This window comes from Macrobrachium nipponense, chromosome 29 (assembly GCF_015104395.2).
Source record: "Macrobrachium nipponense isolate FS-2020 chromosome 29, ASM1510439v2, whole genome shotgun sequence".
NCBI lineage: Eukaryota > Metazoa > Arthropoda > Malacostraca > Decapoda > Palaemonidae > Macrobrachium > Macrobrachium nipponense.
Window position 1 is genome coordinate 20,063,375 of NC_061092.1, and position 22,965 is coordinate 20,086,339.

Here is a 22,965-nt window from a genome sequence, read left to right on the forward strand (position 1 = left end):
GTAATGAGAATGCATAAAGAATTTTGTTTGGTTACTTGTAATTTTTTATTACTACATAATGAACACACATTTTAATACCATTATTGAAAAATTATAAATAAGTGAGAGAGAAAGCAATAACATCAATCAGATTTATCCCAAACTCATCATCATCATCATCATCATCATCATCATCATCATCATCATCATCATCTCATAATAATAATAATAATAATAATAATAATAATAATAATAATAGCATGAGTAAAATGGAGAAACGAATCCAGTTATGTACAATTACATAATTTTGGATTTGTTCCTCCAGTAGAATAATAATAATAATACGCATTCGATCTGTCGGTTTTTGTATATTTGCATTTTTTCTGCGTATGTATGCACAAAGAAAATGTATAGTGCGTTCGTGCGTTTGTACATTTGTGTGAATAAATTGTACCCATATTTGGAAAAAGCGCCTCAGCGGTGTGTTTGGTATGGTATTAGCGTCCCACCTCGGTGGTCGCGGGTTCGATTCTCGGCCATTCCGTTGAGGAGTGAGAGATGTGTATTTCTGGTGACAGAAGTTCACTCTCGACGTGGTTCGGAAGTCACTTAAAGCCGTTGGTCCCGTTGCTGAATAACCACTGGTTCCATGCAACGTAAAAGCACCATACAAACAAAACAAAACATATTTGGAAAATTCACTGCCTATTTGTACGTCTTTGTTCATGCAGTTGAACTGATATAATAACTATTATAGACTTTTGCCGCACAGAGCTGACAGGTATCCATAGACATCTGGTAATTATTTCAACTAATGCCGTGTAATGATCAGGATGAAATTTCAACGCAGGTACTGGAATTTGTCGGAGAAAGTTAAATTTTCCGTGAATCGAAGAATCTCCAACGCAGAGCGAGGATAACGATGTGTGAATCATCCAACCTCCAGGTTGGTTTAGCGTTTAAGCAGTGGTTTGTGGTGAGAGGATCTGGTGGTAAATGCAGGATTTTCCCCCGAATTGAGTTTCTACTGTTGCCTCTGACGTCTTCAGTCTTCCCCAGCCAGAGTTTCAGTTTTGGCCGGTTGTTTGAGGCTGGTTCCATTTGCGGTTTTCGACGGGAAAACAAAAATGATTTTTACAGGATAGTCTTACTGAGCCCGTTTGGTCAAGAATGACCATGTCCGAGTAAGGGTAAAAAAAGTGCATTTTTACTTGCGCATTATTCCGTAATGTATACGGTTATGGTTACACTCAGTTTGCTTTATGCACAATGCCGGCAGTAATCCGGTAATGAACGTCTCGTGATTTCCGTGCATTTCATAATATTCGTTGTGCTTCTTCATAACTTTCGAGTTTAACCTTGACTAATACATTACGAAAAAAAAATGGCTGAGGTACCAGAGTACACATTTAACCTTTATTTTACGCAAGTGTATACTACTACGGACTCTTGATAGTATAATAGTTAAGTCAGCTGTCTACTTCTATATCAAACACTAAATCGCAAATCAGAAATCTAACTTCGGTATCATATCCTGTTAGTGTAATTTATAACCTAAGGAAAGTAAATTCAGTATCAGAAGGCGGCCTATCACGAGAAGCTTGGCATGCTATATCCCCTGCTTGCGGTTTTGTAGACTGTTTTCTCGTCAGCGCTATTCAAGGGACCCAGCGTTCTATCGGAACAATGTTTAAGAAGAACTGTTGCCCGGGTTAGTAAAGGCGTCCTCTTTGCGCTTCGCTCGCGCTTTTCTGTTCCTTGCCCCCAACCGGACCTCTAATTTGGTCTGGGATTCATGGGTTTGAAGCCTTTCTCATCGTCCTTTCTCTCTTTCCTTACACCCCAGGGCCGTTTGGAGAGGGTTAACATTTGAGAATATACATAAACACACACATACTGTGTGTACTATGTGTTCATGCTTTTTTTTATTAATTTATATATAGATAGCTCCGTTGCAATAAAAGGTGATGAATATGCTGATGGATTAAGAAGTGTGCTCATCGAGTGGGAAATATGTAATTAAGGTTACTGCGTATTCCTTTCCGTTTCTCCTTTCACGCTCTTCCAGAACGTGGAATGGGCCTCCTCCTGGAAGAGGACAGCTGGAACCAATTTTATGGCACGTGAAGAGCAGGTGCTGATAAGCGTTCATGCCCGGCCGTGATGAATGTGCACTTCGAGGGCTCTGGTGATGAGAGTCATTAACGTCCCTCAGGTGATGAATAGCGTAATGGCTGTGATGTATTGCTCCACACAAGAGCAGCTCAAGAGAAAGCTAGGAAAAAAAGTGGGGAGGGGGGGGGGGGGGGAGCGCTGAAAATGCAGAGGCTAGGTATTAATTCATTTTGGGTGGGAGGGGGTTGTGAATGTGCCTGTACATGTTATTGAGGAACTGTGATGTAGACTGGGGTTTTGGGAACTGTAAGGCTTTCGGGGCTATATTGAGTGGTTGCCACTGCTGATTTGCATGCATGTTAGTGGAATTGGAAATTTTGGGTGTATTTTGAGCTGGAGTAAGGATTTTGTTGGAAGCGTCCATTGTTGTGGGGGAGAGGGGGGCGAGTTGAAGACTGTGCTAACCGAAAGGAAAGGATTGAGTAAGGTGCAGAGGCCGTTTTGGGAGATTGGAAGGTTTGTGGATATTACTATACAATGTATTATTATTATTATTATTATTATTATTATTATTATTATTATTATTATTATTATTATTATTATTATTGTAAAAGAAACCCACAAAATCAGTGTATGACGTAAAATAAAATGTAAATACTTATAAAATGTGTATAATGTAAAATAAAATGTAAATACTTAAAAGTAAACAGTGATTTTGTGGGTTTCTTTTTCAATCTTCAGAAGAAAACTGAAAGAAGTTTTTGTTTGGTTCATTATTATTATTATTATTATTATTATTATTATTATTATTATTATTATTATTATTATTATTATATATTTTTTCTCTATCACAGTCCTCCAATTCGACTGGGTGGTATTTATGGTGTGGGGTTCCTGGTTGCGTCCTGCCTTCTTAGGAGTCCATCACTTTACTTGCTATGTGCGCCGTTTCTAGGATCACACTCTTCTGCATGAGTCCTGGAGCTACTTCAGCCTCTAGTTTTTTTTTAGGATCGTGCCTGGTGTTCCTATGATTATGGGTACAATTCCCACTGGCATATCCCATATCCTTCTTATTTCTATTTTATTGGGTCTTGATACTTATCATTTTTCCCCTCTGCTTTCTCTTCAACTCTGGTCTCCCATGGTGTTGCGACATCAATGAGTGATACTTTCTTCTTGATTTTGTCAATCAACGTCACGTCTGGTTTATTTGCACGTATCACCGTATCTGTTCTGATACCATAGTCCCAGAGGATCGTTTTCTATCACTCCTTCAGGTTGGTGCTCTTACCACTTATTACTGCAAGGTAGGTGATGTTTCTTGCCCAGGCTCCAGTGGAGGGCTTTTGCCACTGAATCATGCCACTTTTTGTACTGGTTCTGTGCAAGTGCCGGACATTTGCTTGCTATGTGGTTTATGGTTTCGTTTTTCGTATTGCACTTCCTACATATGGGAGAGATGTTATTTCCATCTATCGTTCTTTGAACATATCTGGTTCTTAGGGCCTGATATTGTGCCGCTTTGGTTATTCAGTTCCTTCAGTTTCCTTCTTTAGCTCTCCCCTCTCTAGCCATGCCATGTGTCATCGCTGGCTAGTTCTTTAGTCTGTCTCATGTATTGTTCGTGCATTGATTTGTTGTGCCAGTCCTCTGTTCTGTTTGTCATTCTCCTGTCTCTATATATTTCTGGGTCTTCGTCTACTTTTATCAGTCCTTCCCATGCACTCTTGAGCCACTCATCTTCACTGGTTTTCAGATATTGCCCCAGTGCTCTGTTTTCGATGTTGACGCAGTCCTCTATACTTAGTAGTCCTCTCCCTCCTTCCTTTCGTGTTATGTATAGTCTGTCCGTATTTGCTCTTGGATGTAGTGCTTTGTGTATTGTCATATGTTTCCTAGTTTTTTGGTCTATGCTGCGTAGTTCTGCCTTCGTCCATTCCACTATTATTATTATTATTATTATTATTATTATTATTATTATTATTATTATTAAAATTCAGAAGATGAACCCTATTCATATGAAACAAGCCCAAGGGCCCATTGACTTAAAATTCAAGCTCTCAAAGAATATGGTTCTCAAGAAGTAAGAGAAGGTAGAGGGAAATACAGAAAGAGGAGATCTCGCTTATTGAAAAGAATAAATAAATAAATAGGCAAATAAATTAGTTAATTGATTGAGGATCAGGATGCAGATAGGTTTCGAGGTTTTCGGTATTGTGTGGGAAGAATGCTAGCGATGTACATTTGCCTGTTGGGGGATTGGGAGCTTTAGATTATGTTGAATGGAAGTTGATGATTAGGATGGAATATGTTGGCGTTTCAGTAAATCGAAACTTTTAGGGTTTATGGATTGATTGCATAGCTGAAGTACACAGGTATGTTGGATGATTTGGAATCTGAACTTAGGTTTTCTGGATTGGGATTTGGCGATTATGCGGAGTTTTTGGCATGTTAAAGGATTGGGAGCCCTTGGATAAGATGAAGTCAGGTTTTGGCCAGAGGTGGACGTATTGGTGGGCAGTTTACGAGCAGTGATAAACATGGTGATGATTTTACATATACGTGATATAAGGACTTTAAGTAAGTGGTCTGTTCCGAGTGAAGATTTTGATGGATCTTTTCGCGTGAGTGGTAGTTTTGGGTTGAGATGAGTACGTTGGTGGCGGTAATTTTCACGTAGAGTAACATGTTGGTGGGATTACTTTTGGTCGGAGACGAACGGGTTGGTTTGTATTACGATTATTAATAAAGTACACTATTAATCCTGGCTTGTATTACTTAGTGGCGATAAACAAATGAATGGAGTATTTTCCGAGTAGAGATAGATTTATATATATATATATATATATATATATATATATATATATATATATTGGTGGCGTCCTTTTTTCATTCAGAAGAATACAGGTTTACTGATTAATTAAGATAATTGTCCCGTTTCAAGATTTTAACTTTGTTGAACATTAAAAATTAATGTTTCAGTTCAAGAAGAAAAGAAAATCTGCTGCCATTTTACTATTATATATACATACATAAATACAAACACGTACATACACACGAAATTCGGCTTGAAGAAAATATCAAGCTGTGTTCTCAAGTGGAGAGAGAGAGAGAGAGAGAGAGAGAGAGAGAGAGAGAGAGAGAGAGAGAGAGAGTTACAAGTTACAAGGATTAGGATGTCTCAAAGACCTTGTTAGTCCATCCGAGGAGACATCGTGTGCTTACTTATCAGTAGGAGCAGGTTTTACTGTGCATTCACAGTGTCCTAATGATTTTGTCTAGCTTTCTTTTAAACTCTACTAAACTGTTGCTGTTTACAACTTCTGGTGGCAGTTTACTCCACGTGTCACATATCTTGTCTGTAAGAAGTTCCCACAATGGGATGTGTTGTATCTCTTCGGTTTTAGTTTCCATCCATTATTTCTTGTCTGGTTTTCGTTTAATGTAAATAGTTTACTGTCTACTTTTGTTTTGCCTTTCAGTATTTTAAATGTTTCTATTAGTTGTCCTCGCAATCGTCTTGTTTCTAAGCCATACATGTTCAGGCTCTCTTGTCGTCTTCGGTAACCTGTTTGCCTGATGGATGGAATTAGCTTTGTGGCTCTTGCTTGTACTCCTAATCTATTTATGCCTTTTCTAAGTGTTGGTGACCAAAACTGTACTGCATATTTAAGATGGGGTCTAACTATTGATGTGTAGATCTGCAGCACAGTTTCCTTGTTTCAGTATTTGAACTGCCTCTTTATGTATCCCACTAGTTTCTGTGCCTTCTTTACTGCTTTTATGCACTGATTTTGTGGATTTTAAGTCCTTGGTTATAAGACTCCAAGGGCCTCCTCTTGTTCTACACTTTTTATGTCATTCCCAAGCAGCATGTAACTGGCATGAGTGTTGTTTGTTCCTACTTGTAACACTTTACGCTTATCTACGTTAAAAGGCATTTGCCATTTTTTTCTTTTTACCACTCCTATTAGATAATTTTGTTATTAGATAATTTCTTAAACTTTCCACTGCATCTGGGTCTGCTGCATTTACACCTAGTTTGGTCTCATCTGCAAATTTGGCTATCATGCTAGTTAAGTCTACGTCAATTTCATTAATGTAAATAAAAAACAAGAGAGGGCCAAGGACAGAACCCTGGGGAACTCCGCATGTTACATCTGCCCATTCTGATTCTTCACCATTTATTACGACTCTGTTTTCTGTAAGTTAGCCAGTCTTCGACCCAGTCTGCTGTTTCTACTACAATTCCTAAAGCTCTAACTTTTGTCATCAGTTTCTTGTGTGGGACTTTGTCAAAGGCCTTTTGGAAATCTAAGTACAGTATATCTATTGCTTTACTACTGTCGTAGATACGTAGCTTGTTATGAAAAAACTCCAAGAGGTTTGATAGGCAGGATCTGTTTTTTCTGAAACCGTGTTGACTGTTTAACAATAAGTTTTTATCTATGTGATCCACAATTTGATCTGCAATTATGGACTCAAAAATCTTGCAAACGACCGACGTTAGGCATATTGGTCTATAATTTCCGGCTCTTCTCTTGGGTCTTTTTTGTAAACTGGGGGCACATTTCCTAGTTTCCATTCTTTTGGTGCCTTTCTTTGTTCAGCACTTTTCCTGTAGAGTTTATATAGGTGAGGAACTATCTCCTCTTTGAGCTCTTTAATTTCTCTTGGGTGAATCCCATCCGGGCCAGGAGATTTGAACTTGAGTTTGTTTATTTTGTTTTTAATGTCCTCTTCTGTAAATATTATTTTGTCCAGTGGATCTGCCCCTTCATATTTAATAGCAGGTTCCGGTATTGAGGTAGCGTCTTCAGTTGTGAATACACTAGTAAAAAACTTATTCAATAACTCTGCTTTGTCCAAGTCTGAGTTCACCAGGTTACCTCTATTTTTTATTGGTTTCCTTCTATTAACATGTGCAAAGTTTTTTTTTTTTTTTTTTTTTTTTTTATACAAACTGATGCAACTCTCTTATCCTCATTTATCTTTGCAGTTCGTACTAATATGTCCACCAGTCTACAGAGTTCTTTATGCCTGCTTGCTTCTATTGGTGTTGGTTCATTGATTTGTGCAATCTGTCTCTTTCTCTTATCTTATTTTTAATTTCCCTAGAGAGAGAGAGAGAGAGAGAGAGAGAGAGAGAGAATGGGTTGAGGAAAATATCAAGCGGTGATCTCAGACAGAGAGAGAGAGAGAGAGAGAAGAGAGAGAGAGAGAGAGAGAGAGAGAGAGAGATTGGGTTGAAGAAAGTATCAAGCGGTGTTCTCAAGTATATTGGGGAGAGAAATATATTATTCTTGGAGCCTCTTGTGGCGTCCCATTCAAGCGGGATTGGAGGAGTTGACGTATCGCCATATTGTTTCCCGCCAAAATGACACTGAACATAAGGCGCGCAATTTTCATGTAAATTTGGCGGGCATTTTCAGCAGGTTGGCCGCGTGGCGCCCTTTTGTAGTGTCAGCCAGGCCATGACAGCTGATAACGTATGAGCCCAGCATCGTCGTGTTATAGTCTCGACCCTTCTCTGTAGGCCTACCCTTACCGGACGTGGCTCCATGTCGTTTCGGGATGAAGAGACTAGGCTTATTATAAATGGGGAGGAAAACTGACGTCTTGAGGTTATTCTTTGAAGTCGCGAGAGAATAGCCTGTGGTCAGTGTAAAGGGGGTGGGAGGTGGGGACGATGATGCTTTACTAACGGAAGTTGATTAAGACGGGGTTAAGTGATGTTGAGTTGTGGCGGAAGTGGTTTTCCGAAAAAAAAAAAAAGATTGTAAATGAAGTAAAGTTTTCCCCCAAAGGATATTTTAATTACCGAAAAGGAAATGTAAACCTACAATGTTTTCCTCGTTCTTCAGAGTCGTTTTGTCCAGGTCAAAAGATTATGGCAATTTTGGATCGGCTAGAGATCATTTTGCTTGTTGAAGGAATTTTCATTGCAGTTGTGGTTGGTGTTTTGTATCAATGTATTTGTTTGTAAACATATAAAAAATCATTATTGAAAAGGTCCGAAATTTATTGTAAACTCGTGTCAATTCGTAAATTTGGAGAGAGATTTAGACCGGGATAGGTTAGGTATGATATAGCGCTTTTGTAGCTGATCCGAATTGAGATGTCTACAAAAATGATAATTTATACGATCTTGTTCCATTGAACATGGGAAAATAAGAGTGGCATCAAGGCAAGTATTTTCTTTCTTGTGAGTTTGGTTAATAGCTGTAATACGGAGGTCAGGGTACTTATATATATATAAAAAAAAAAAAAAAAAAAAAAAAAAAAAAACAAACGGGAGTTCAGTTGAGTATTCTTATGTACGAATTTGTCGAAAGTTTGGGGAGCATTTCGTAAAAATTGTAACCCAAGACTGTCAGTGGCATGGGTGTAACAACTGAGTAATAGAATATAATTTTCACCTCGAACTAAGGTCATTTGGTAAGATTCAAAGTCACAGATTCTTTACAACATGCCCTTCAGCTGTGCCCTGGCTGACTGGTCAGTTTTCTAGTGTTTCATGTATATGACATAAGAGCTCATGTATAGCAGTGAGTGATATTTTCTTGTTAGTGATTCAGCTATATATTGCTGTCATCGCCACTCTTGATGTGTGCGTCTGTGTGTATTTGCATTTTTGAGTAAATCTTCGATAGTGCAAAGGATATATATTATGCGTTGTCGAGTTTTTTTTTTCTTCTATTTTGTAAGGAAAACCCGGTATCGCCGACAATCTCTCTTCTGTTATAGGAGAAGTTGATTTTTCCTTTCTCTGTTCTCATCGATCTGGCAAACTCATCCTCCTCTCATGTTCGCTTCCATCGTCATCACGTTATCGCTGTTTGCATCTAGTCCGACCAGGCTTCCTCTGAGGTAGCTATGCTGACTCTCTCTCTCTCTCTCTCTCTCTCTCTCTCTCTCTCTCTCTCTCTCTCTCTCTCTCATCCTGGCGAGTTTGACTTCGAAGTGTGTCCCAAGTTTTGATGAAGGGGAAAGGCTATTATGGGTTACATTTTTTGCTATGATTATATTTACATAAATAAGTCATAACCTCACAATCGTTATTTCAATACTTCTTGGTTTAAGCAATTTTTTTTAATATATTCGGAAATATTCCTCTCGTGCTCTTACTTGAGTTCCATTGTTGTATCGTATGGGGATTTGAAATTGATATACTGATGACATACTAATGCTGAAGAAACGTTCCTTGAATAAGCTACCATAGAACAAGAAGTTCGTTTGAATGCAAAGATAGTGGCTACACTACAGAGGGTTTGGAAGTTGTACGAAACTGGACGAAGGGGAAAAAATGGGCAATTGCCAGTTATATACCTCGAAAAGCATATTCCATTCAGCTTCGCCGTCAGACTACTCCGTTGGTGGCGTCTTAAAGACTCCAGCAACAGACTGATTAGGTATTTCCTTACACGCCGCGGTAATTCAACATCAGTTTCGACGTCGACGCTGAGGCAGCAGTAAATTAAGCGATTGTCTTGGTGTTTGTAAGCTGTCACTCGACCGTCCTGAGAGAAACAGACAAGTGGCACTCTTCAGTACTACTAACAAGGGCATCCTCCCTGCTAAGGGGAAGGTTCGCCCTTACCCTAAACAAAAGCGCACGCACGCTCTCCGACGTACGTACGCTCACTCCTTTCTTGGTCACTGGAATAAAAATAGGGATTTCAACGCTTGAAGGAAAGTGATCTGGATGGTTTATGAATAAAATGGTAGGCTAGTCTGCTTGTCTGTATGTGTGTTTGTTTATTAGCAGATGCAGCTGTAGTAGTAGTAGTAGTAGTAGTAGTAGTAGTAGTAGTAGTAGTATAGTAACAATTAGTGTTCGTGGTAATGAACACCATAAATATAAACAAATAAACAATTGAAACGTATGTTTTATAATCTGTAAATGAGACCAGACCTCCAGTTGTGTTCAGATATCTGGAGAAGCTGTTTAATTCCGAAGAGCATTGTACTATGAGCGGTGTTTACCTGTTGGTTTTGCACCTTTTGCACTGATTGACAATACCTGGATTGCGTATGTAAATGCCGGTCTTAATTTCTGCGTTGAGTGGAACCTGTCGGAGACTGTGCTAAGCTCTTGATGTTGAAACGAACCCGTTCTCTCAAGTCTTATCAAATAACCTACAGGTGATCCGCCCTAATTAATTTCTACCTGGACGAGGCTGCGGCTTTTAAAGACCTCGTTTGATGAAAAGAAGTTCATTAATTTAACGCTGCAATGAAAAATAGTTTTAATCACTAAAAGTGAATTGAGAATGGTGAAAAAAATTAGAAAAGTAAAGAGAAACGAGATTAAGAGGTTTGATAGACAGTCCACGACTTCCATGATCAAGAGCCATTTACTAAGTAGCTGGCGAGTGTTCATACCTTATAATTAGTGATAATAGCCATGGTGAGATTGTACCACTTTTTTTTTTTTTTTTTTTTTTCTCCTGTTTAGTGTGCGGTTGGCTTCATTAGCTGCATTTTTGTGGAGTTTGGGCTTCCCATATTCGCATAAAAGTAATTTAGCTCAGTCGTATACATTACATATATAGCTATATTATTGTATAATACACAAGAGAGACATATATACGCATATATGTTATATATGTGTGTCTATTAATTGTTTGTCACTTAAAAACGCGTGACAAATATTACCCCGCAAACATAATTTAATATCCAATTCACTATACCTCGGGAAGAACTTGCGCCCTGGGAGAATTTTAATTCCTGGTAGAGTGAATAAGGTATTAAACGATGTTTGTAGCTTAATGTTTGTGTATATAATCACGGCGATGTGATAAAAACTGTTTTGGGGAACCTGCAGCCCCAGTAATAATATTTTTTCAAGTCTCATGTGCTGTAAATGTAATACTATTATAATTTTTAGGTGTTTCTATTTGAAGCTAATGATGATTTATATCAGTGCAGTATTGCTAATGTTTGAGAGAGAGAGAGAGAGAGAGAGAGAGAGAGAGAGAGAGAGAGAGAGAGAGAGAGAGAGTTGGACTTAATTGGCGTTGACCAGAATAAGCAAACCAAATTAAATTTAAACTCGGGAGTTTTATCGGATAGATAATGTAAGTAATTATATACCCCGATAATTAGATGGAGACCTTATAGCGAATGAGAGTTTCTCGATGATTAGCTCTTCGCTGAATGGAAATTGTTGTTGCATTTTAAAGTAGCTGGACCAGTTCAGTTTCATCTGCTAATTAATCTGTTTTTCGTTTTTGTTTATTAGCTTGGCTTATTTTACTTTTCCAGAACAGTAAAGTAGTACTTATTACTGTAATGTGTTCACCTGCTATTTCTTTTATATTTATTCGGTAGTCTGTTTTCCTTCGTACCGCGGTTGTCTGTGAAGTTTTAATTTTGGAACTGTGCGGTTGGTGTTTGAAGTGATTTTTGTGCATCCCCTCACCCGCTCCCCTATCATGTCTATAATAGAATTTAGGTGTTTCGTTCCTCCAGAATCACGTCATATAATTAAAAAAAAACTTATTTTACGGTTTCTAAAAGTGGATGCCGTTGGCGTCGAGGGAAGAGGGGTCATCCGCCATACAAGCCTTATTTCTTCCCACCAAGGGGTCCACAGCCATTGCTATTTCCTAAGCCAGCTGGGCTATGTCTGGATAGTCCGATCTCTCCCTCCGGGTGTCCATCCTTGAAGAGCAGAAAAAAAAAATAGAAATTCTGAATGCTAGGTCACAAGATACGGGTTTCAATAGTTCATCGTGAATGTCCGCCTGTTTTACCCCGATGAAATTTAAACATTTGATTGTGGGGTATGTACTGTATATGAAGAGTTCTTAGTAGGGAGGTCGCTCGGTTAACCTCGTTTTGCTACTATCATAAGTGATTCATAACTAGATTAAAAAATAGATCAATAAAGCCCACAAGAGAGAGGGATGGCGGCACCAACAATTGTTCGGTTCCTTTCTTTTCTAAAACTACGTTTCGAAGTTGTTGGAAATTCTTAATGTCTCTTACACACAGACATACAGAGCGAGTGTGTGTGGTGATGTGTTTCTGTGTACGTCCCTATGTGGTTTAGTTAGTGGGTATTCGACATGTCCTACACATCCCTTGCTGTAATGTAATAGCCTATGGTCAGCCACACTTGCGGGCTCGCACGCGCCTTTCTTGATCCATGCTTACTATTCATTCCTGATATGCTGTTCGTTCATGAGATTATATCTCACAGCAGAGTCTTTTTACAACGTTCTTCGGATGGGCGAATGAATTTGAGTTTGATGTCTCTCTTTCACACTTGTTAAGTGTCAATCTTTCACATTTATTAAGTGGCGATAACCTATTTAACCAGGATTCGAACCTTTGTTTTCAGGGGTAGGAACATGAGTGACAGTGACGTGTTTTGATTTCGACTCTCTTGCTGTAAAAATTCGGCCGTGAATGATTTAAAGAATTGTTGACCCACATGATGTGTCATCGTCTTTCTTACTCACTCACACTTTTAGGCATTCATATGTATTGTGAGAAGCAACAGAGAAAGGTCTCCCACTCTCCCTCTCTCAAGCAGAACCTCATCGTCTCGCTGCTTCGCAATGTGGTGAGGTTACAGGGTAAAACTCATGCCTTATGTGCTGGAGACGTTGGTGGTCCGTGGAGTCGCTTTGCCGGTTACGGCTGGTGGTTGAAGTGGCAGTCTGGAGGACAGGTAGGAACCACTTCATGTCAGCGTCCCGAGAGAGGGTCGGCGCATTGGTGGCAGTGATGGCCAAAACGCTCTCGTTGAGTGTCGCTTGCTCCGTTGTCGAGCGAGGGCTATCCGATGTCAGTCTGTCCTAGCATCCAGGTCGTCTCTCTCTCTCTCTCTCTCTCTCTCTCTCTCTCTCTCTCTCTCTCTCTAGCCAGAGATCGAGAGACAGACAGACAGAGACAGACTTGTATCTCCAAGTTTTCAATCACCAGTTCTTGTAAAAGTTTGCTAAATCAACTTTAGCATTTCGGCATATGAGTGAAAGCCAATTCCATAACTTAGTTTTATTAATAACATTCATGTTATCTTGAAAGCACTTGGTACATTTTAAATTTCATTGTAATTTCCAAAAGATCTTCAACTGTAAAACTGGTGCATCACTATATGCAGTACTTCTTGAGACTTACTTGGAAAATCAAAAAATAAACTGAGAGACCCATCTTCTGTCTACATGCAGAGTAAGTTGATATTAAAATTAAACACATATGTATATAAAACATCTGATTAATGGTTTCATCCCTATAGAGTGAAAATTGTTTCGTCGAAGCTCTTCCGTGTTATTTTGATATGATGATACGTATGTTAACGGGATATCCATTACTCTCTCTCTCTCTCTCTCTCTCTCTCTCTCTCTCTCTCTCTCTCTCTCTCTCTCTCTCATACTTCAGCTACAACCCACAACAGTATACTAGCATCCGGGAACAGTCTTTCCTGCCGTGGTCAGGACAGGCATACTGGTATTTAAGGAAACTTACCAGTATCATCTTTCCTGGCCCAAGGAACTAACATGTGAGCAGCCCACTGCCAAAAGTGCTAAGATCCCCGAAATTGAAGCCTCAGAAAAAGGATTAAAGTAGCTTAATAGGAAAAGGAACATCAAGACCTCTGCGGAACCTTCAGTTGAAATGACCCATGATTGATTGATATTTTGACCCATGAAATATGTTCCGTACTCTACCCTCTATTGTTACTTGCTGTCAAGTGTTAACCTTCCTCGAGTGTTTGGTGTTTTAAGTGTTACTCTCGAGTGTTAGATTTTATGCGAGATAAGAAGCTATTTCGTCTTCCAGGGGCCTCTGGAAAATATGTCTTATCTGGCGAGTAATTGCCTTATCTTTCCTTTCCCCCAAACACCTAAAGCTACTATCGGGAAATCTTGCTCTTTCAGACGCCTGACAACTTCATATTTATCTTCTTCTCTCGGCGTCTTCGTTTTTCATTATTTTCTCTTCTTTTTTATTTTTAGGAGAATTTTCAATGGGACGGCTGAGGATTTTGGATTTTTTGTGAGGAGAATGTTCTGTCTATGTATGTGCGTTGGAGAATGTGACCATACCATTTTAGCAACTGTAATGTAAATTCTGACTGTTAGTGTTAGCATCTTTTTGTTCATAAAAGTCGTGTTCATATCATCGTTTCTGTCATTTTTATACCCCTTTTGTTATCACCCTGTCTCTGCAGTAATGTTGTGTATAAATATATTGATGTTGAGTAGTGCTTATGACTTGCTGGTAGAAAGGGCTTACTTGTCATTCCAACATTTTATAGGGGACCGTGTGCTATCCTCACACCCGTGATGTGGACGTTTTTCCCGGAAGAATAGGCTTAGAATCCCTTTGTAGGAGCTTCATTTAGGCTTCTTGAGTTTTATGTCTCGGAGGGCACTACAGATAAGCTGGCATCGACCGTCGGGGAGCGATAAAAGGGTGGCAGCTGCGGTTCCTCCTGCGGTCGCCGGGCGCCCTACGGAATTAGGCAGATTTTGAACGAGAAGACCAACCTGAAAGAGACGTCGCCGAAGGGTTTCATCTTTTCGACTTGTGAAGGACATTTGTGGGAGAGGGTCGTTAGTTCTTTTTATTTTCTCTCTTTTCTTCAAGAAGTGCGTTCATAATCCTCCCGTGGCAAGTAAATATTTGATACCTGCAAACGATCGTCAGTATTATATTAGTCTGCGTCGTCGTTTTTGTAAAAAATTTGAGGATATAGATTTTAATTGAACAGTAACCAGTTAAATAATTTGGATGATAAATCAACTCTGAATAACTTCTGCGTTTACAGTAAAATATTTTTTGTTTGCCTGTGCTACGAAAGTTTGTTTTCTTTGTATGAGGTATAGAGTTCTTTGATATCAGAATCCACAGAGTTACCACACCAGGCTTTTTCCCTTTTTGCCAGGAATTTAAAGATGTTCTCTACTTATAGGAGACTTAAGGTTAAGCATAGTATTGAGTAACAGAGCAATTCCCGTAGAGGCGGTTTTAAAGCCAACCACCCCCTTAATGAGGACTGAACTAATAATACAAATTCTAGGTTATCCATCGGGGGACCAGACCTCAATTTATCAAACATACTCGGTTTGTTGGCGGAGTATGCATTTATGTAAGCTATCATATATATGATAGTTTCAAGTTTTGACGTGACATTTCTCATTCATATGAAGAAGGAGGTGAAAACACGTTAGATAAATCGAACGGTAACAATGAGTTAGAGGGGGGAGATTGGAAAATTACTTTTCCTTAAGGTAATATTTGTCTAGAAATGTTACCGAACCAAAACTAGGTTGATTTATTCTTCCAGTTTGTATGTTTAGTCATTGGCTTCATATATGTTCTAAGGAACTGGAATTATATCATAATAGGAAATTCTTTAGCAATGTTACATGGCTTCCTAAGACAAGGGACAAAAATAATCAATCGACATAGGTGGCAAATCTTGTATAAGCTCTTTAAAACCTTCGGTAATTCGATGATTATCCACGTGGTTTGTGGTAGGTGCTGATGTGCCGCTCTCTCTCTCTCTCTCTCTCTCTCTCGCTCCTCTCCTTTCTCTCAATCTCTCTCTCTCTCTCTCTCTCTCTTTTTTATAATATGAAGCATTTACTGAAACAAGCGGGAGAGACCATCAACATCAGCTAACATGATCGAGCACAGTGCCCGTACGTAAAATAAATAGATAAATAAATTAGTCAAAAATAGAAGGGGGAAACATTATATGAATACCAGTGTTGCGTGAGCTCAGTAGAATGAATTTATTTTTTTCTGGAAAAAAAAAAAGATAAATTTTGCAAAATTGAATGTTTAACGAAATAAACAATACTAACAAATTAAAGCTGAAAATCATCGGTATGCGTGTATTTGACCCCCCCTCCCCCGGTCATCTCCTCGCATCTAACCTGTTAAAATTTTTCATTAATTCAATCCCGGCCGCAGGTTACGTCGTGCCAAGGATCGGATTGATTTCAAGGGATTCCTCCCCATCAATCCCCCCTACCTCAGTCCTTCGTCCCTTTCCCTCCCCCTCCTTCCCGCCGGGGCCAGAGATAAGGGTGCCGGATGAAGTGTCCATTTATCTGTCGGCTGGAGGACTTTACACTGGCGATTGGATGTCTTCGGTGTCATAAACAGGCCGGGGACTTTTTATTTTAGTTTTTATAATTTTTTGTTTTTTATTTTTGGTTGATGTTTTTGTGGGCATGCATTTGAATCTTAGATGTGCAGTGTGAAGAATACGTCTTGCCTTTTAAGAAGATAAAACTGAAATAATTTTGTATCAGGTTTATTGTCAGTCTGGTTTTATTTATTTATTTTATTTTTAGTGTGCACATTCGAATCTTGACGCCTCGTTGGATTATGGTGGAATATTTATGTAAAGAGCAGGTCATAACAATCTTCCTTATTTATTTTTCTATGTTGCGTTGAAACATATTATGCGTATGAGTGTATTATTTTTTTTATTATTTTTACTTTAGTTTTTACAGTTTGTTGGGAATATTTGAAACTTAGGTACTGATGGTATAATGCAAAAACCATGTAAATAAAGACGTAATCGGATCCTTTAACTGTATATGCAATAAAAGAATGGATGGACGCTTGTTTGAGAGAGAGCTTATTTCGGTCTGTGGACAAAAAAAAAATCACAATTATATAATTGTGTCTCACATTTGTTTATGTAAGAATAACTAGGTTAGTGCTTGTGATGATATTTTAACTGTTGTATTTAGCTGGCTTTATGCGAGCATGAGGTGGTGGTCCTCAGAACATTCCATAACATTATAAAAAATGATGATAATAGTACAATTTGCTATGGCTCATTTTAAGAGAAAAAAATACTGATAGCAAATGAAATGGAACAAATGAAAATATAGACAGGATAAGAAAGTGGAAATGTAATAACATTGATGATAATGATAATAATTGTGGTAAAAAGCAGTGAGCCGTTTAAGTTCATATATATAACTAAATTCATCTTCCGTGTTAATCATCAAACAATATAATTAGATGTACGTTAACAACAACGAATGAGCTTATAAGACCAATTCACTGTTTGTTTTCTTAATACTGTGATCAGAACTGTTTGTCATTGAGTAACAGTAATTGTTTTGCATATAAAAAGTTTATGAAAGTGGAATTTTCCATTTTGATATGTACAGCAGCTAACAAAATACAAGCAAAAGAACTGGTAAACGACAAAACTAGTAATAAATTGATATAATCATATGCATAGAATGAAGAATAAAAAGATCGTTTTTATATTGTATAACTTTAATACACCTGACTGTAAATAAAGTCTGCAAATTAAATGTGTAACAAAAAGCAGTATGTATGATTGATAAACGTTTTGCCATAAATAATGAGCAGTAAGATAATTTAACCTTTCCTTTTACCATTTCCAGGAGATCGTGCAGAACGCCGTGAGCAGAGGAGCTGAGTGGTTTTGTCCCAGGACCCTTATGGACCACTGTCACAATTTGGGCATCATCGTTGATCTCACCAACACGGACCGGTATTATAACAGTTCGGTAAGTAATTTTGTGTGCTCCTTTTCATAAGTCCCTCATTGTTCCCTGGTGTTCAATATCCTTCTCGTAACTTTTTTTTTTTTTTTATTTTTTTTTTTTTTTTATCAATACGAAAGTTAAGTAATGAATCATGGTTAAACCGCCGGAATGCATTTATTTTTAGTCTCTCTCTCTCTCTCTCTCTCTGCTCTCTCCATCTCTCTTCTCTCTCTCTACTCTCTCTCTCTCTCACACACACACACACACACCATGGAGTCCTAACCGCCGTTTATATAATTCGTGACGACACAACGTCTAAGTTACAGGTAATAGCTCTAAATTACCCTTTCATTGAAAACCATGGTGGTGACTTAAAAATACTGTATGATGTAACTTAACCTGCAGTAAGTTCACTTGTAAGAAAATCAAACAAATTGAGTCTCTACGTGATATTTAGTTTCATTTCCATGAAAAGCTCGACGACATCGTCTCAGATTAGGTGTTGGTTGAAGTGATCTCACTTTATCAGAGGGCAAATCGAGCCCATGCTCAATTTCGTTTTGTGCCTAAGTTCAAGGGTTGGGCATTGAAGCTGGAAAAGTGTTTTAGTAACTTGATTAGGTACTAAATATATATATATATTATATATATAGATATAATATATATATATATATATATATTATATGGTATATATATATTATATATGTATATATATATATATATATATATATATAATATATGGGGTTATACCATGTCAAAAGAGTCACCAGACCTCACATGTGAGATGTAACTTGATGTCCACTCATTTTTCAACCCTTTTTTTAATAGCAGATCCTCCGGACGAGCTTACCAGTCGATGCTGGTGTTTCCCTGCTGTGGTTATATTAATGTCCCCAGATGCAAAAAGCCGCTTTTTGGTGTGTTGGTAGTCCTGTACTTTTGTATTATGATAACACTCCTTTTATTGTTTACTTGTATATACGCTGTCTGACCATTGCTTTTGTTACTTAATTCTGCTTTTAAAGGAATGAGATGGCTTTGGACTAGAGGTGTGTCGTCTTGTTTGTACGTCAAATTTTCAAGAGAGGAGACGAGGTTGGGTTTTGTAACGATTGGTGGGATAATTGACGTCCAGGTGTTAATGAGTTTTCTACCTCCTGGCAAACACTTCTGTTCGGATACCAATCACCTTTGTCGACTGTCTCCTTCTGCCTTGTTCGCTAAGGGAAATTGGGCGGATAACGAGGGTCTAAAAGGGTTTAAATAGGTGTCAAATATTTGTCGCAGTGACATAGTCATTGGTTATACCAAGCCCTTGTTTGCGCTGGAATTTATTGACGTTGCCGCGTCTAGGACCCACCTCTAATATATATGTTATGTAGTCCAAGTATTCGTGTCTTGTTTGTAATGTCGCGCTTCTTGTTTCTTAGCTACTGTTCGTTTTCTTTCAGCTTAAAGCAAAGGAAATTCTCAATTTAGACTGTGTCCACTTCGAGAAAAGGGCACATTTGCTGATATCGTTCAAGACAGCATCAACTAAGTTTAACATTTTCTCTCTCTCTCTCTCTCTCTCTCTCTCTCTCTCTCTCTCTCTCTCTCTCTCTCTCTCTCTCTCTCTCTCCAGACGTCAATAGAAATCTACTGATTTTTTAACAAACTGGCTCGATTGCTCTGTATTTGTGGAACGTCAATAGAAATCTACTGATTTTTTTTAACGAACTGGCTCGATTGCTCTGTATTTGTGGAGAGAGAGAGAGAGAGAGAGAGAGAGAGAGAGAGAGAGAGAGAGAGAGAGAGAGAGAGATGCATGCGTGCCATTTTATTACGATATATAAACTGGCAGGGTCTCGACAAGATATCTTCCCTGTTTAGGTGACATTCTTCGGACGCGCTGTTGATTCTGTGTGTGTTGTTGAGTGTCCTGGATCGCGTTCATTTTCCTCGATGTTAGTGATCAGTCCCCTGAAAACATTCTTAACGTTTTTCATGTAAAAAATTGCAGGGAATTACATTTTTGTTGGCTGATTTTTATTGATCAGACATTATGGATGCAGTTCATGAATTATGCATTACAGTCCATGATAGGAAATAGTTCAGGTATGTAAATTCTGTTCGCATATAAGAGCTGATGTGGGTATGTAACTTTTTCTTATTGTAGCAACCGGACGGGGATGCAGTTAAATTTGTGTTTTTCTAATCCGTTGTTGTGTAAATTTACGTTTGTTTGGAAATATGGAGGGAATATTTCCGAGTTGTGGACGGAGTAGAATAAATTAAACAGTAGAGAAACTGGAAAGACCTCTTACGTTTGCTTATTCCTATCTTTGTTTGCTTTTGATCTCCGCCAGACCTTGATTTGTCATTGTGTCAAGAACTTGGATAAGTTTAATAATAACCACAATCAGCAGTAGAGATCTAATTTTACTTTTGCCATTAAACTTTCGTAAAATTAATAATGACAGTTCTCCTGTTTTCACTACACCAAAGTTATATCTGAATTTAATATTTGCTTTCTTACCCCTACAGGACTTCACTAGTCAGGGTATCAAGCATATTAAGATCCCGACTATGGGCAAAGTGGTACCAAGTCCAAAAGTCTTCAAACAGTAAGTACCTTTATTTGTACTGTTATTTATTTGTTTATTTTTTTATTATGATGCGCTGACCAAATACTGTACTTTCAGGTAAAATACATTAAGACTCTCTCTCTCTCTCTTCTCTCTCTCTCTCTCTCTTCTCTCTCTCTCTCTCTCCTCTCTCTCTCGCTCTTCTCTCTCTCTTCTCTCTCTCATAGAAAAGTGTTTAAGAATAATTTCAGTTTTGCAAGATTTTTTTTTAATTCTTAGAGATTGTGTAGTGTTTTGAGGTTCTAGTAAATGTAACAGTGAAGACAGATTGTCATTGAAATGCTAAGTATTTAAGCATTATAGGATATTCACATTAGAAGTATTGCCAGATTTTGGCCAACTCATGCCCTTCTGAATACGGCTTATAATTTAATTCTCATGGAAAAGAGGTTGTGGTTTTTCCACGAACCAGGCTTGTGTAAAAACTGTTTTAACATAGAACTCTGTGTCTACTTGAATCTTTACTTTATATTGAAAAGTTCTTGAATTCTATAATGTACTTATATATAAATATCTGTGCAATGCAACCCAGCGTTTTTAGACGATTTGACGGTTTCTATGTGTGATTTTTATTTTTATTTTTTTTTATTTTAGGAATTCGTGAATTTTGTGTTTTCCCCTTTGATTAGCAATTTCTTCTATTGTGGCATTTTGCTACTAAAATTTTTAGTTATGTGAGGATATGATACGATAGTCTGAAATTTTAAATAAAGACATAAGGATGCAGTTGGATCTTCAGCTCGAGTTGATATAGTAGACGTTATTTATTGTTTCGTTGTCCAGAAATTTCAGTTTTACCGGTAATTACTGAACTGACTTTTGGAGGCACAGGAATACGTTAGAACTTAACTTTTTGGCTTTCATTTGATGATGGGTGAAGAATGATTTCAACTCCTACATTAAGGCTGCCGTTTTGGAAGACGGGATTCAAAGGATTGCTATGTTCTAAGTAATATGGCATCAAAACGTTTGTGATGAAACTATTTTCGATAGAAAGCGGAGAGGCAGTGAGAGGAATTATATCAGAGCCTATAAGCCAGTTTCCAATTTGCACGACGAACTACGTAGTCTACCAATCCATCCCATGTTACCAAGAAGTAATCAAAGTTTGTTGAATCACGAATACTTTTTGGCTTCACGTTTTTATTTAGAAATGACTCCCTGTTTATGTATTCTGACATCAGAGGCGATTATTTCCACGTTATAAAAGATGGCTGATGCTTCAGCGGCAGTGACATTTCATGGCTACGCCCAAGAAGCCGGATGTGATGTGTACATCCACCTGTGACCACGAGGTGAAATGGTAATGATGGTCACATGACGGGGGTTGGAAGGCACGTGAGGCCCCCCTTCTCTCTCTCTCTCTCTCTCTCTCTCTCTCTCTCTCTCTCTCTCTCTCTCGTTCGTGATTAATGGCTTTGCATTCTGAGCATAGGACTTGACGGGCTGCAGAAGGCGTAATGACTTCATTATTTTTTTTTCGGGATTGATTTTTTTTTACCAATTTTTTTTGTTGTTGGGGGGGGGGGGGGGACGACGTTCACATAAATAGAGTACTGAAAAATAAGAAATTTGAGGATAGGCATATGGTAACGAGAAGGCCATAGGTAGTGGTGCTGGGAACGTTTCGAAGTGTTTGTTTGGATAATTTTCCTCTGTTATTACTGGACTCCTTACCATTGTTTCCTTTAGCTGCAAAGGTCACGTGCTGTTCTTTTAAGGCCATTATCGATAAAGTGTTCGATGTTGACTGTTTAAACGAAAAAGGAGGAATGGAATATTCAGTGAGATAAACGCGTCCCTTAATTGTTCGAGAATTGGTTGTCCTCGAGTTATTTTCATCTCTAAATTTCGTTTAAGGGGACGGATCAGATTTGCATGAACTTGAATGTGCTTGTACGAAGTCAGAGTTGTTTGCAAGTTTAAGCAAGGGGCAAGAAGAAAAGTCAGTTGCATAAGTAATGTGTATTTTATATATATATATATATCTATATATATATATAATATATATATATCAGAAAGGTGATTTTGGGTCTATTAATATAGTATCTGTTGATCTTTCACTCTTGTGTAGTGATATATATATATGCAGAAGCCAGGTACTATGTCGTACCTCTAAGTAAATGGGGATACAATCCACAATGAAGTAAATTCCTCTTGTAGCTTAAAATATATATTACTTGTATAGGATTAAAGCTTTCGACCATCAACTGTGGTCTTGTTCACTTTAGTGAACAAGACCACAGTTGATGGTCGAAAGCTTTAATCCTATACAAGTAATATATATTTTAAACTACAAGAGGAATTTACTTCATTGTGGATTGTATCCCCATATATATATATATATTATATATATTAATAAATATATAAAAAGATATATATATATTAGACATATATTATAATTATTATTATTTATATATTATATATTATATATTTATAGGATTTATATATATATTATTAAAAAAAGTATAGATAAAAAGACCAAAGGGCTGGAACACTATAAAATCTTTAACGAAAAACTCCCTTAAGACACAAAAAAAAAAAAAAAAAAAAAAATATATATAATATATATATATATATATATCTATATATATATAAAAAAATAAATAAAAAAAATATATATTTATTAAAACATATATAGAATATATATATATAGGATTTTATAGAAAAATATAGTAAAAAGGGACCAAAGGGCTGGAAACACTATAAAATATTTAAGAAAAATATAAGGACATGTA

General features: G+C 37.7%; 1 protein-coding gene across 4 annotated transcripts in view; it reads left to right on the forward strand.

Moving 5' to 3' along the window:
• LOC135206172 (RNA/RNP complex-1-interacting phosphatase-like) overlaps positions 1–22,965 on the forward strand; it is a 309,494-nt gene that overhangs the window by 173,200 nt on the left and 113,329 nt on the right. For all 4 annotated transcript variants that reach the window (XM_064237470.1, XM_064237469.1, XM_064237467.1 and 1 more), the window contains exons 3-4: positions 17,496–17,621; positions 20,127–20,206. In XM_064237470.1, coding sequence (XP_064093540.1) covers positions 17,496–17,621; positions 20,127–20,206 — 206 coding nt within the window. The remainder of the gene's footprint in view (positions 1–17,495; positions 17,622–20,126; positions 20,207–22,965) is intronic.